The sequence below is a fragment of the Aureobasidium pullulans genome, assembly GCF_000721785.1.
Source record: "Aureobasidium pullulans EXF-150 unplaced genomic scaffold scaffold_8, whole genome shotgun sequence".
Classification (NCBI taxonomy): Eukaryota; Fungi; Ascomycota; class Dothideomycetes; order Dothideales; family Saccotheciaceae; genus Aureobasidium; species Aureobasidium pullulans.
In genome coordinates this window covers 895,349-907,282 of record NW_021941028.1, presented here as the reverse complement: position 1 = coordinate 907,282, position 11,934 = coordinate 895,349, and the positions used below count along the sequence as shown (strand labels likewise).

At 50.0% G+C, this 11,934-nt stretch overlaps 5 protein-coding genes across 5 annotated transcripts; 3 read left to right on the top strand and 2 right to left on the bottom strand.

The window, feature by feature from the left end:
• Positions 1-165: 165 nt before the first annotated feature.
• On the bottom strand, positions 166-1,261 carry M438DRAFT_296190 (uncharacterized protein). Its single transcript, XM_029901898.1, has 2 exons — positions 982-1,261; positions 166-794 (listed from the first exon to the last, which is right to left on the bottom strand). The coding sequence occupies exons 1-2, from the start codon at positions 1,199-1,201 to the stop codon at positions 358-360; spliced, it is 657 nt and encodes a 218-aa protein (XP_029761257.1). The 5' UTR covers positions 1,202-1,261; the 3' UTR covers positions 166-357.
• A 1,243-nt stretch (positions 1,262-2,504) lies between these two features.
• Positions 2,505-5,034, top strand: M438DRAFT_334904 (1,4-beta-D-xylosidase; the record flags this gene model as incomplete). The annotated part of the gene is made up of 3 exons (XM_029903765.1): positions 2,505-2,649; positions 2,705-3,026; positions 3,084-5,034. The coding sequence occupies 3 exons, from the start codon at positions 2,505-2,507 to the stop codon at positions 5,032-5,034; spliced, it is 2,418 nt and encodes an 805-aa protein (XP_029761256.1).
• A 7-nt stretch (positions 5,035-5,041) lies between these two features.
• On the bottom strand, positions 5,042-5,806 carry M438DRAFT_405377 (uncharacterized protein). The gene is made up of 2 exons (XM_029909781.1): positions 5,534-5,806; positions 5,042-5,478 (listed from the first exon to the last, which is right to left on the bottom strand). The coding sequence occupies exons 1-2, from the start codon at positions 5,764-5,766 to the stop codon at positions 5,160-5,162; spliced, it is 552 nt and encodes a 183-aa protein (XP_029761255.1). The 5' UTR covers positions 5,767-5,806; the 3' UTR covers positions 5,042-5,159.
• A 1,153-nt stretch (positions 5,807-6,959) lies between these two features.
• On the top strand, positions 6,960-8,719 carry M438DRAFT_355058 (uncharacterized protein; the record flags this gene model as incomplete). The annotated part of the gene is made up of 2 exons (XM_029907003.1): positions 6,960-8,369; positions 8,429-8,719. The coding sequence occupies 2 exons, from the start codon at positions 6,960-6,962 to the stop codon at positions 8,717-8,719; spliced, it is 1,701 nt and encodes a 566-aa protein (XP_029761254.1).
• A 431-nt stretch (positions 8,720-9,150) lies between these two features.
• Positions 9,151-10,082, top strand: M438DRAFT_405375 (uncharacterized protein). Its single transcript, XM_029909780.1, has 2 exons — positions 9,151-9,714; positions 9,768-10,082. The coding sequence occupies exons 1-2, from the start codon at positions 9,183-9,185 to the stop codon at positions 9,878-9,880; spliced, it is 645 nt and encodes a 214-aa protein (XP_029761253.1). The 5' UTR covers positions 9,151-9,182; the 3' UTR covers positions 9,881-10,082.
• The last annotated feature ends 1,852 nt before the right edge of the window (positions 10,083-11,934 follow it).

Below are 11,934 nucleotides of genomic sequence, written 5' to 3'. Positions count from 1 at the left end.
TGTCGGTTACTTCGCTTCTTCTGTTGTCTTTTTATCTCCATGCTTCCGAGATCCAAAGGTTTATTTCACCAAAGATTTATATGCAAGCGGGAAAGGTTCTTATGGAAAGGGAAGGCGTTTTGTGTTTCTCTCTTTTTCTCAGTCTTATACCCTTTTACTTTCTCTCATGTATTTCTTTATTCCCTTTTGCTTGGAGATTGACACAGAGTCACTCTTTTACTCTTGTGAGATCAAGCCATGAAGATGGCTGGCGTCGAGGATGAGATCGGCAATGAAGATTGCCTTAGCTATTGTTACAGTAATATACAGTTTATGTTTGCTCGTTCATTGAAGTATGCACCTTCTTCTCTCGCCTCCTTAATCATCAAGCTGAATACCTTCAACACCCACCACACCTTTAGGACCGAGCTTAGCCACAGCACCACTCCTCAGACCCAACACCCTTTCGATCTCCTCATTACTCATACCCCTCTCATCTCTCATCGTAACCACACTCCTCAACGTACCAACATCCAAGAACCTCCTTCCAGCACTTCCTCTCTTTCCAGCTTCCAAGAATTCTCTTTCCGCCTCACCGGCCAACTCTGCACGCGCTTGTAGCACTCTCAATGCGGGATTCAATCTTTGCGGCGGCGCTGTAGTGTTGGCACCTTGCTGTCCATACGGATTCGGGAAATGCGATGATGGGTGCGCGGCAAATGTCGAGGAAGGCGAAAGTGTAGGATTCGGTTGCACTGCACCTAATTGCCTCAACGAGCGAGCGAAATCAGGATCTGATGCATCGAGGTTGATTTCTGTTTTGCTTTGCGTCAGTCTTGTTCGCCTCTTTGCTTGTGTGGAAAAGATGGAGGGGTTGAAATTGGAAGGGAAGATTCAGATATAAGACTGTAATTTGGACGATTTCGAATCATGCACTTGGGATATCATCATTGCAAGAAGAAGAGTGGAAGATGGCGCAAGAAAAGGTGGGAGGGCAAATACCTTCATTGCGCTGGCCACTTGCGCGGGCTTGAGGGTGGACTGTGGGACCGGGTATGTGGTTTGCTGCTGGTGGCGGAGGGGGTCGGGAAGGCATGTTTGTTGTGCTGGGGTGTGCTGCTGGTGCTGAGGTTGAGGGAGATGGGCGGGTTGGGTATTGGCGGGTTGCTTTTGCTGCGGCATTGGCGGCGCGCGAGGCTGGTTTGGAAGCTGAGGATCCCATGGTTGTGGTGTGCGTATGTGACTAGATTATTACTGGTGATTGGTATGTGGTGTTGAGGAGTTAAGTGTTCGTCGTGAGATGTACGGAAAAGTGTCAAAGGTCGAACATTTGGAGCTCAGAAATCATGACGGAAGAGATGCCAAAACCTGGGGTTGCTCGGGTCCGTGCTTCTTGATGCTTGCGGAGCCTCATTTTCGTTTTCTTCTCACTGCTCTGCGACTGTCATTTGGCCGTGGATGCTGTGCGCTCTTAGACTCATGGTATTGTACATTACGGTGGTATGATACGGGACTTGATTGCAAAGCGTTGACATATAACTCACTCTTGCATGCCAGGCTTGACAAGTCCTCCAATCGTGTGACTACTCGAAGAACATGCCTTGCTCTTTACCAGCCTCCCAGGTCGTCCAAGAAGCCGACATCCAGATACACATGCTCTTTTGACATGACAGTCTGCTTCGACCTTCCTCATCTTCTGACCGACATCGTCCATGCTGCTTGTCAAGAAGGAAGCCGACATCTTTTGCCAACCCCACATCCCGAATATAACTGGCTGGCTAAACTGGCTAAAATGCAATCCACGCGATCGATCAACATGATTCGAGTTTAAACCCGTTTGCTCGTGTCGTAAACTCACTTTTACGGTTTTACCCTCGACCATGGCATCCACGCCAGCCATGCTTCGAATTGTGGCTAAATCTACGTTGTCTAATTCGCCTTCTTCTGCAGCAAGGTCACGCAGGTACTTGCGCCGAATACCCCTCGGCACGGAACGGTATCCCGAGACAATGCAAAGCCTCTAAATGACGTCTTCTCCATCTTACCATCCTTCTGCACCTGTATGCAAGAGTATGGACATGGATTACAAACACATCTCTCCAGACATCGGCAGGCTCCAAAGTGTGGAGTAAGCAGCGACATCGCATTTACCCTGCGGAGAAGATGCGGAGTTTATGTACTGATAAATGCATTGATGCCGAACTAATGTCCTCACAGCCCGGTCATTCATGTTGATCTTGTCCATAGCAAGCAATCGGCTTCGATCCACCGCTGATGGTTCGGTGGCCGGCATCTTTTTCCAATGCGAGAGCGACTCCATGCTCCGCAAGTTAGACCCCACTGGACTAGAGACTTTATCCAAGCTCAAGGTTGGCAGATCCCCATACTCGTTCTTGGAAAGTGACCATCATTCCACCTGAATGTGTTTTTGCAAGTCCGTCATGACTTGGTATATATAGCTGCTCTCCCACCCCATTGACTTTGACTTGAAGCATTCCAGTCTTACCGAGCCATATACACGTCCAATGGCTGCATTACTTTCTCTCACTGCATTGGCGTTGCTTGGAGGCAGTGTCTCTGCCCAAACTTTCCAAGGCACAGCCCAGGGTGGTTTCCCTGACTGTGTCAACGGCCCTCTATCCAACAACACAGTCTGTGACAAGTCTGCAGGTACGGCTCAATTCGCGAGTTCTCTACCTGAATAGCATTTGCTAACAACTCAAAGACCCCATTGCAAGAGCCAGGGCTCTGGTCTCAGCCTTCACAGTCGCCGAGAAGCTCAACCTCACAGGGAACAACAGCCCTGGAGTACCCAGACTTGGTCTGCCTATCTACCAATGGTGGAACGAGGCCTTGCACGGTGTTGCCGAATCTCCTGGTGTGACCTTCAACGCAACTGGAGAGTTCCGCTATGCAACCTCCTTCCCTCAACCTATCACCATGGGCGCGGCTTTCGACGACGAGCTCATCACTGCTGTTGCTGAGATCGTAAGTACTGAGGCAAGAGCCTTCAACAACCACGGTCGTGCTGGTCTCGATTTCTGGACGTGAGTTCACCACTTTCGATATTTTCACTACTTTTCTCTTACTAACTCCCTTAATAGTCCCAACATCAACCCTTACAGAGATCCTAGATGGGGTAGAGGCCAGGAGACGCCGGGCGAGGACAGTTTCCACTTATCCTCATATGTTCACGCCCTCATCTTGGGTCTTCAAGGTGGTGAGGATCCCGAAATCAGAAAAGTCACCGCGACCTGCAAGCATTTCGCTGGTTACGACATCGAGTCATGGAATGGCAACCTCCGCTACCAGAACGATGTTCAGATCAGCCAGCGTGATCTTGTCGAGTACTACCTGCCTTCTTTCCGTTCCTGCGCAAGAGACTCCAATGTCGGAGCTTTCATGTGCACATACAGCGCTTTGAACGGCGTTCCAACCTGCGCCGATCCTTGGCTTTTGAATGATGTTCTTCGCGAGCACTGGGGCTGGACTAACGAGGAGCAGTGGGTCACCAGTGACTGTGATTCTATCCAGAACATTTACCTGCCTCACAACTTCAGCGACACCCGCCAGGGCGCTGCAGCGGCTGCACTCAATGCGGGTACTGACCTCGACTGCGGTACTTACTACCAGCATCACCTTCCCCAGGCTTACAGCGAGGGTCTCATCAACCAGACTACTGTAGACCAGTCCCTGCTCCGTCTGTACACTTCGCTCGTCCGCACTGGCTACTTTGATGGTCCCGACGCCATGTACAGAAACCTGACTTTCTCCGATGTCAGCACTCCTCACGCTCAACAAGTCGCTCTTACTGCTGCTGAAGAGGGTATCGTTCTGCTCAAGAATGACGGTCTTCTTCCTCTCACTGTCACCAACAGCACTAAGATCGCTGTTATTGGAGACTGGGCCAATGCCACTCAACAAATGATCGGTAACTACTTCGGTGTTCCTCCTTACCTTCACAGCCCCCTGTACGCTGCTCAGCAGTCTGGTGCTCAAATCTTCAATGCTGGAGGACCTGGTGGCCAAGGCGATCCTACTACCGACCACTGGCTCCCCATGTGGACTGCTGCTGAGAAGGCTGATATCATCATCTATGCTGGCGGTTTGGATATCAGTGTCGAAGCTGAAGGTATGGATCGCGAGACCATCCACTGGACAGGAGCTCAACTCGATGCTATCGGTGAGCTCGCAAGCTACGGCAAGCCCACCATCGTTGCTCAGATGGGTGACCAGCTCGACAACACTCCTCTTCTCCAAAATTCCAACATCTCTGCTCTGCTGTGGGGTGGCTACCCTGGTCAAGATGGTGGTGTTGCTCTGTTCAACATTATCACCGGAAAGACTGCTCCTGCTGGACGTCTTCCCGTTACTCAATACCCTGCCCACTACGTCGCCGACATCCCCATGACCGATATGACTCTTCGCCCTAACGAGACCACTGGCTCTCCCGGCAGAACCTACAAATGGTACAATGGCACTGCAGTCTTCGAGTTCGGCTACGGAATGCACTACACCAACTTCACCGCCGACGTCAGCCCCATGGCCGCCTCATCTTACGACATCGCAGCCTTGACTTCCAACTGCAATGAAACTTACAAAGACAAGTGCGCTTTCGAAAGCGTTTCTGTTAATGTGCACAACACCGGCAGTGTCAGCTCTGATTACGTTACCCTCGGTTTCCTCGCCGGCCAATTCGGACCTTCGCCTTATCCCAAGAAGTCGCTTGTTAGCTACCAGCGTCTCCACAGCATTGCTGGTGGTGCTTCTGCAACCGCTACTCTGAACTTGACTTTGGGCTCGCTTGCCCGTATTGACGATGTCGGAAACACTGTTCTTTACCCTGGAGATTATGCTTTGATGATCGATACTATGCCTGAGAAGACCATGGTCAACTTCACCTTGACTGGATCGCCTGTTACTCTTGATCTGTGGCCTCAGCCTCCAAGTGGTGGACCTACTATTCCTCCTTCTGATTACTTCTATGGTGGTTATGGAAGCAGGGGCGAGTTCCCTATTGCCGCTACTACTGAGGTTCTTGAGCCTGAGGAGTAGATGGGATGGCGGATGAAAAGTCTTGAGAGACTTGGTAATTAGTTGTGAATATATAGTCAGTAATGAAATATGACTCCTTGTACCTTGATTCGTATATCATCAGTGCTTGCTTGTGAACACCCAATCTATCCACCCAACCCATCCATAATCCTCCCACTGGGTATTTTTCCTCTCAACCACTCGATCATCTCCCTCTCCTCTGCATTAAACTTCTCATCCAATTTCGCTGCTTCGGCTTCAATTTCTTCTCCGAATTCAATTCCCGCATCATCATTATATCCAGTAGCTCTATTCATCTGCTCTAGCTTTCCAGTGTGGTCGAGGATCAACTCTTTGGCTAGCACACAGCGGAGAACTACATCTTTCCAATATTTGTTGGAGCACGATGGATTTCGCGGAGGCACATTGACGAGAGTTCCAGAGGTCCGGGCGAGGAAGTCCCACCTATCCAAGATCAGCTATTAGCAATAAATGTCCAGGAGGGAAGGAATATTCCTACATAAAATACACTTTATTCTTCGACGCAGCTGGGGTATTATATGTCTGATTACGGTTCTGATCCATTGCTGGGTGTGCGTCCATGAGACGGATAAGTGTCTGGTGGACTTTGAAGATGTGGGAGAAGCGGGGTGAGCAGACGGTTGGGCATTGTCTGTTGAGATGGTGGATTGTGAACTCTGCTCGAGTGGTTGTGTCAGGATCGGGACCTGTGTAGATATTCGTTGTAGACATCTTGATTGTTAGTGATTGATATGATACTGTAGGATGGTTGGTATGGACCGAGGTGCAGGAGAGGGTGCTGAGAGGGGAAGCTGAGGGTTGGTAATGCAGCCCCCAGCAGCGCGATTCATAGCAGGCAGCAACTTTTCTCTCAAGTGGGCCAATGAGATGTGCTCAAAGACAAGTACCTTTACCCAGCGCTATATGGATATCAATACCTTCCACTGTCAGCACGTAGATATTCTAGCAGTTTGATGGGCTTGGTGGGAGTCACAGGAATGAGGCTTCAGTACCGAGGAGCGCTTGCTCGCGTGACGTCAAGATCCGCACCCCCTCGACACGACAACAACTCTTTCTCTCTCCTTCCTTGACGCTTTCCGTTTTTCGCTTTGATGGAAGGCTCGAGTGCTTCTTGCATACCACTCATATCTCACTTCTGCCATTGATTATTGGTCATGCAATCGAGCGATCCGCATCCATGAACAGTGTTGCGTTCATGTCAACATGCAGCATGCGTTGGCGAATGAATTGCCGAGACTACAGCGCTTAAAAGATGCCGAATCGATGCTCGATATATGACTGCACTGCAGCGTGTTATGTCGGAAGATGAGCGAAGTTGCTTGGATCAAGGGTCATGATCTCTGCTCTTCTTCCTGACTGCTGTTCTGATCCAACTGCTCACAAGGACATTGAGGCCTGAATGTGGCACATGGATTTTGATCAAGATCTTCCCATTAGCAGATCCTGGCGGCAACCTGGGGTCACAATCGGAAGACGTTGTTGATATGACAAGCGAGAAATGCCATAAAGAGCTGAAGAAATTCGGGACGATGAAGCTGAGATGGGCATTCCGTTGATCATGCTGGCGTATTCGAACATCAGCCTGGTCAGAAGAGACTGGTTCAAAGAGCGACTGATCACTTCACGCAGAGATCAATTCTTGATGCAGATGCGGGTATCCACATTGTCATATGATGGCTTGTCTGATTGGTAACCACGGCAATCAAGCATTCGGTCCCTTCTCCGAAACCGCGAACCCCGTCTGATATTGGCCGGTTTCTGCACCTTCCAAATTATTGTATGCAATCAGGAGCAGAACTGAAGGTGGATTTGGGAGCAAATAGCGTCGTAACTCATTCCCCAAGGCAAAGAATTCTCGTCCTCTTTCCTCCTCCTCCCTCCAGACTCACCCACTCCAAGATACAATGCCTACTATAGAGCTACCGATCCGGTCTGCCATGGTCGCTTCAGACGGCACAGCTCAACAGAAACCCGCTCTGTCAACTCTCCCTACCGAAATCAAGAACGAAATATTCTCGTACCTCTTGCTCGGCAAAAACGTCAAATATTCTACAGGTGGCACAGCTCCAGGACATAGCTATACTTTTCACGTCAGCATCACGCGCACCAACAAGAAATTGCATAAGGAAGCCAACGATTATCTGCGCTCACACAACGAGTTTGCTCTGATTCACCTGAGGTATCCGCGCCTTCTCAGTGGCTTCTCTCCATACATTGCAGTTGGAAAGAAGGTCAAGAACTTTCAAAAGCCTGCTATTGAGATCACTGTGGAAGATTTGGAACCCAAAGCTCAGTGGCCTTACCATGAGCCTGAATTTGGCCGTCCTTCGGATAGAGTATACGTACAGCGTGTGCTTTTTCTCTCCCAAGATCTACCTCACTACACTCGACAAATCCAACTAGAGATCCACGTCTGGCCCTCCTTGCAGATCTATGTTCATCCATCTCGTGGTTCGCGTCCGCTGCAGTACACCCCAGCGGTCGTAAAGAATGACCGCAAGATCGCCTGGAAGATCAATCCTAGTCACCGTACAGATCTCACCCGTGAAGAATGCCGTGCACGTCAAGAACGACTAATCGCTCCAATGGCGGCCGTTATTGGTCACGGTCAAGCCGTTCGTTTCCCTGGAGTCGACGCCGATATTGCTGATCGAGCTATCCGATTCATGACCCCTCGTATTGTCTCCGTCGATGCCGTTGGATGGAATCTCCTCGAACAGATGCGGGCTCAGAAACGCCATCTGGACAATGTCTTGGTTCATGGCTTTGGAGAGCCTCACGACCTTTGCAAGGCTTATGTCATGGTGGCTCAATTGGCACATGAGGCGCGTGCATGGACTCCTTGCTCACCTCAGTATAACACTGCGCTCCTTCTTCACACTCCTTACAGCGGCATAGCACAATCGCGATCTCATCCGTTGTCCTTGATGTCGTTCAGAAACCATGCCGAAGTCAGCTCTCCAAGCGACGTCTGGCTACATGGTGTCGCTACAATCGGTCTCGAATGTCTTCTCAACGCTATGAGCCTTGCTCTCGACACTGGAAATTTCAACCCTCTGCTGAACACAGATGCGGCCAGTATCGTATGGCGCATGAGTACCCAGGCTTGGTGCTTCAAGCCGTTGCGAGAAGAGCTTCTGGACATGGCCCATCATTACGAAGCATGGTCTGAGGTGTTCTCAGATCTCACACAAGACTTCATGGACCAAAATCACTTAGAAGTTGCCATCAGTGATCTGGAGCATGGTGTATCACACGGCCGCACAAATGAGTATGTTCAAGACGACATCAAATGCTTGAAGGAAATCATGAGGGTGAGTGTTCAAAAATCCATGAGCATGTTCAGTACTGACAGGAATCTTTTATTTTCCAGACCGAGCAGTTACCCAAAGACATGTACAAAGACTTTGCCCCTGGACTCAGACGCCGCAAACGTCTCTTCACCGAACCACTGAATCTCGTCCGTCCAAAAGATCTCCATGGCTGGACCTCAGACGCCATTGACAATATGGATCCCAAACTCAGAAGCAGTATCATCAAGCACTCGAACGCTGCAATCAAGAACAAGAAGCCTGTCCCCGTTGAGACAACCAGATCTGAAGGACATGTGATGTTGAGAATCATCAATGGTACACCCTGGACGAATCCGGAAGCAGCTCGATGAGCGTCATAGCTGGTTCGAGCCTAGAACACATGTAGTACGAACGCTAGAGAAGAGGCTCCCCTATGAAAATGGATGGTATCTAAAGGAGAAGTGACATGCCATCAGCGTTGCGTCTCCTAGAAGAAAACGGAAGCATGTGTAGAAGAGCACTAAACTCAAATTTGTTGATCCTCTTGAGACCTTTACATACCAGATTCGAGGGCAAGATTAGAACTGATCGCATTATTTTGCTGTAAAACTCCATTGTGAATCTATCAATTGGACTGAGGCCAACGAAGCAAATCGATTGGCTCTGGCTGCCCCATCACTTCTTTGCAAGCGCCCAGTCTGAGATCCACCAAACAAGCCGCTCACCAACAAAAAAGGCGCAGCTTCCAAGCATCCACTCTTGTTCCTTCCTGTCCACACTTTCTTCTTCTCCGTATCCTCTTCTTCCTGACAACCATACGCCACAAGCATCAACATGGACATCCTCAAACAACTGTTATCCTGCTTCGGCACCGACTACCACGGCCTCGCTAATGACAGTCATACGAGCGACTACCCCACCGACGAGAAAGATGCTGCATTCACCGACGTTCCTTCTACCATCGAGGCACATTGTTCCGCCGACAAGACTGGCGACAAAATCCTCCATCTCATCCTGACTGCCCCTGCACTCAACACACCCGCATCAAACGCCCAGATTCAGGAGATCATCAACTCTGGTCAGCCTGATGCTGTCACCAGTTCTTCGTGGTGGCGTAACGCTGTCATCAAGAGAGTCTACAATGGCTTCAAGGTCCTGGTCGCCAATGTTGAGGAGCATGGAGATACACTCAGCGACGCATTGCGCACTCTGTTCATGGACGCCAAAGCCTTTGCCGACGAGTTCATGACCGAGCATCCTTACATCACTTGCTTCATCGAGCTTGTTGCATTGGCTCTGTTGATCGAGGTCCTGACTCCTGCTCTCCTCGGCGCTCTTGGTTTCTGCGGTGAGGGAGTCCTTGAAGGTGTGTCAGAAGCGGATTATGCTGCCCTTGTACCTCGGCTTACAACTCTACAGGATCCTTCGCTGCTTGGTGGCAATCAACTATTGGCGACGTTCCCTACGGCTCGCTGTTTTCGAAGCTGCAAAGTCTTGCTGCAAGATATGGAAAGAGTCTACCCATCAAGTAGGAAATGAATCGGTGGCTATCACGACTTGCTCAGGAAGAAGCTTGAGGATAAGCAATCCTTATGCTACATCGTCAGTTGGGATGGTAGACAGAGCTTTTTCAGTTCCTGCAGCTTCGAATGCACTTAGCGGTCTCTATAGCATGGCAAATCTCTTCCGGAAGAAGAATATCGTCAATGATGAGTATTCTGCACACGAACCACCATTGATCAAGCCTGTCCCGCTCAATCAATGCTCTTTGACTTTTCTCGTCCTTACCTCTTGTATTAACGATACTTCCATCTATACCAGGAAACCATCGACTGAATTTTTGAGCCTTGATAAGTTGGTCTCAATTCCCGTGCACGAAACGCATCAATGAATTGGGATGGCATCGAATATCTCTGATAGTGATGCTCGCGACTTGGGCGAAAAGGCCTGATAGACTCGAGCCAAGCGTCAACCTCATCGAAGTCGTTCTTTCTCCCTCTCCTGTCATGGTCGTAGCTGCGGAAATGCACAATTTTTTTTTCGGACCAGAGGTTACCTCCACTGAGAGCGTGCCAATCATCGCACTTCTATGAAACCCTCACTCCCACATCAACAACATCGTGCATTGATGCAGCTTGGATGCCTTTCCTTGTAGTCATGGGAGACAAAGAGTGTTAAGCTCGCATAGATCCATGGATCTGCATGGCATGTTCTGGTCATCGTGGCGGCAACTCAGTCAAAGATTCCACCAAGACATATCACGACAGACAAACCTTCTCTGAACGACGTCGAGGATAGCTACGAGAAGTCCAAATTGAAATATCGCCAATACGATGTCATGCAACGCTCAGGAAGAGTCCGCACAGAAGAAGAGGAAGACTGATTCCAAGCCATGAACACTGCTCTGGACCTGATTGGCGACGACTCGACATGTCTGGTCGTGCAAGAACCTGGCATGTCCGCCTCTAGCAATGGATCTGCCTCGCCTGCAACACAAGAGACGGGCACCCCATTAAGGATCCTGGAAACACCACTCACACTCACCATCACACCACATCCTCTTTTTCGTTTGTTTTTTGTCTTTTCCTTCAGTATAACTTCACCCGACTGGCCTTCCGCAAGACCGAGATCCTAGTCACACTGACTGCTCATTGTCTTCGATGAGTTCCGTCAGCCTCTGCTGGGTTGACGCTCTTGTCGGCGCCGTGGTCTCAGTTCATCCTTTTTCTTGCTTTTCATCTCTTCATTATCGCTTGCTCACTGCTAGGGGTCACCATCAAAAGAGCATTAATCAGACGGAATGGTATACGAGGAACGATGATACTCACGGCTCTGGTGGCACAGCTCAACAAAGCCAATCTTTTCATGACGTTATGATCCCCCGTAAGGCCAGAATCTCCGTGCTCATGGCTGCAAGAATGCACAATCATTTTTGGACCAGAGATAGTCTCCACTGAGAGCGTGTCAATCAACACATCTCTGTGGACCGTTGCTCTCACACTGTCAACATCGTGTATTGATGCGGCTCTGGCCGTAAGAATTTGTTTCTTTCGGAAGCGCCTATGCTAACCGCACGATGCAACGCTATCGTACGACTGCGAGTCTTATAGCTGCTAAAGTCGATGATTGTTTCAGGATTCTTAGGATAGCCGTTGCGGCGACCGGAGCAGGCCATACAGATCCATTCTTCTGTGTCTCTAAGACCCGAAGTAGATCCCATCGAGGTTGCGTTCCTTGACCATCCGATGGATGAAGCTTGTAGTGCCGGCGTTGGCATGATCGACACCTCTGAGAAGGAGTTCTCGTTGTCCGGCTCTGCCGACGTACAGCATTGGCCGAGCTTTCTTGTTTCCGTTGGGTGCTCGACGTTGACCGGCAACGACTTTGGCAGGCAGAGCGGACTTGGTTGGGCTCAAGGAGAGCTTCGTTTGGTGCGTGTCCTTGGGGCGCGCCCAGACACAGTATGCGCCTCTGTCTCGTTTCTGAGGATTGAGCTCTGGGTCGGTCGGCTCTGGGTCGGTCGGCTCTGGGTCGGTCTTTGACGCGGCTTTGTCGGCAAGGCTCTCGATATTCGATGACGCTCTGT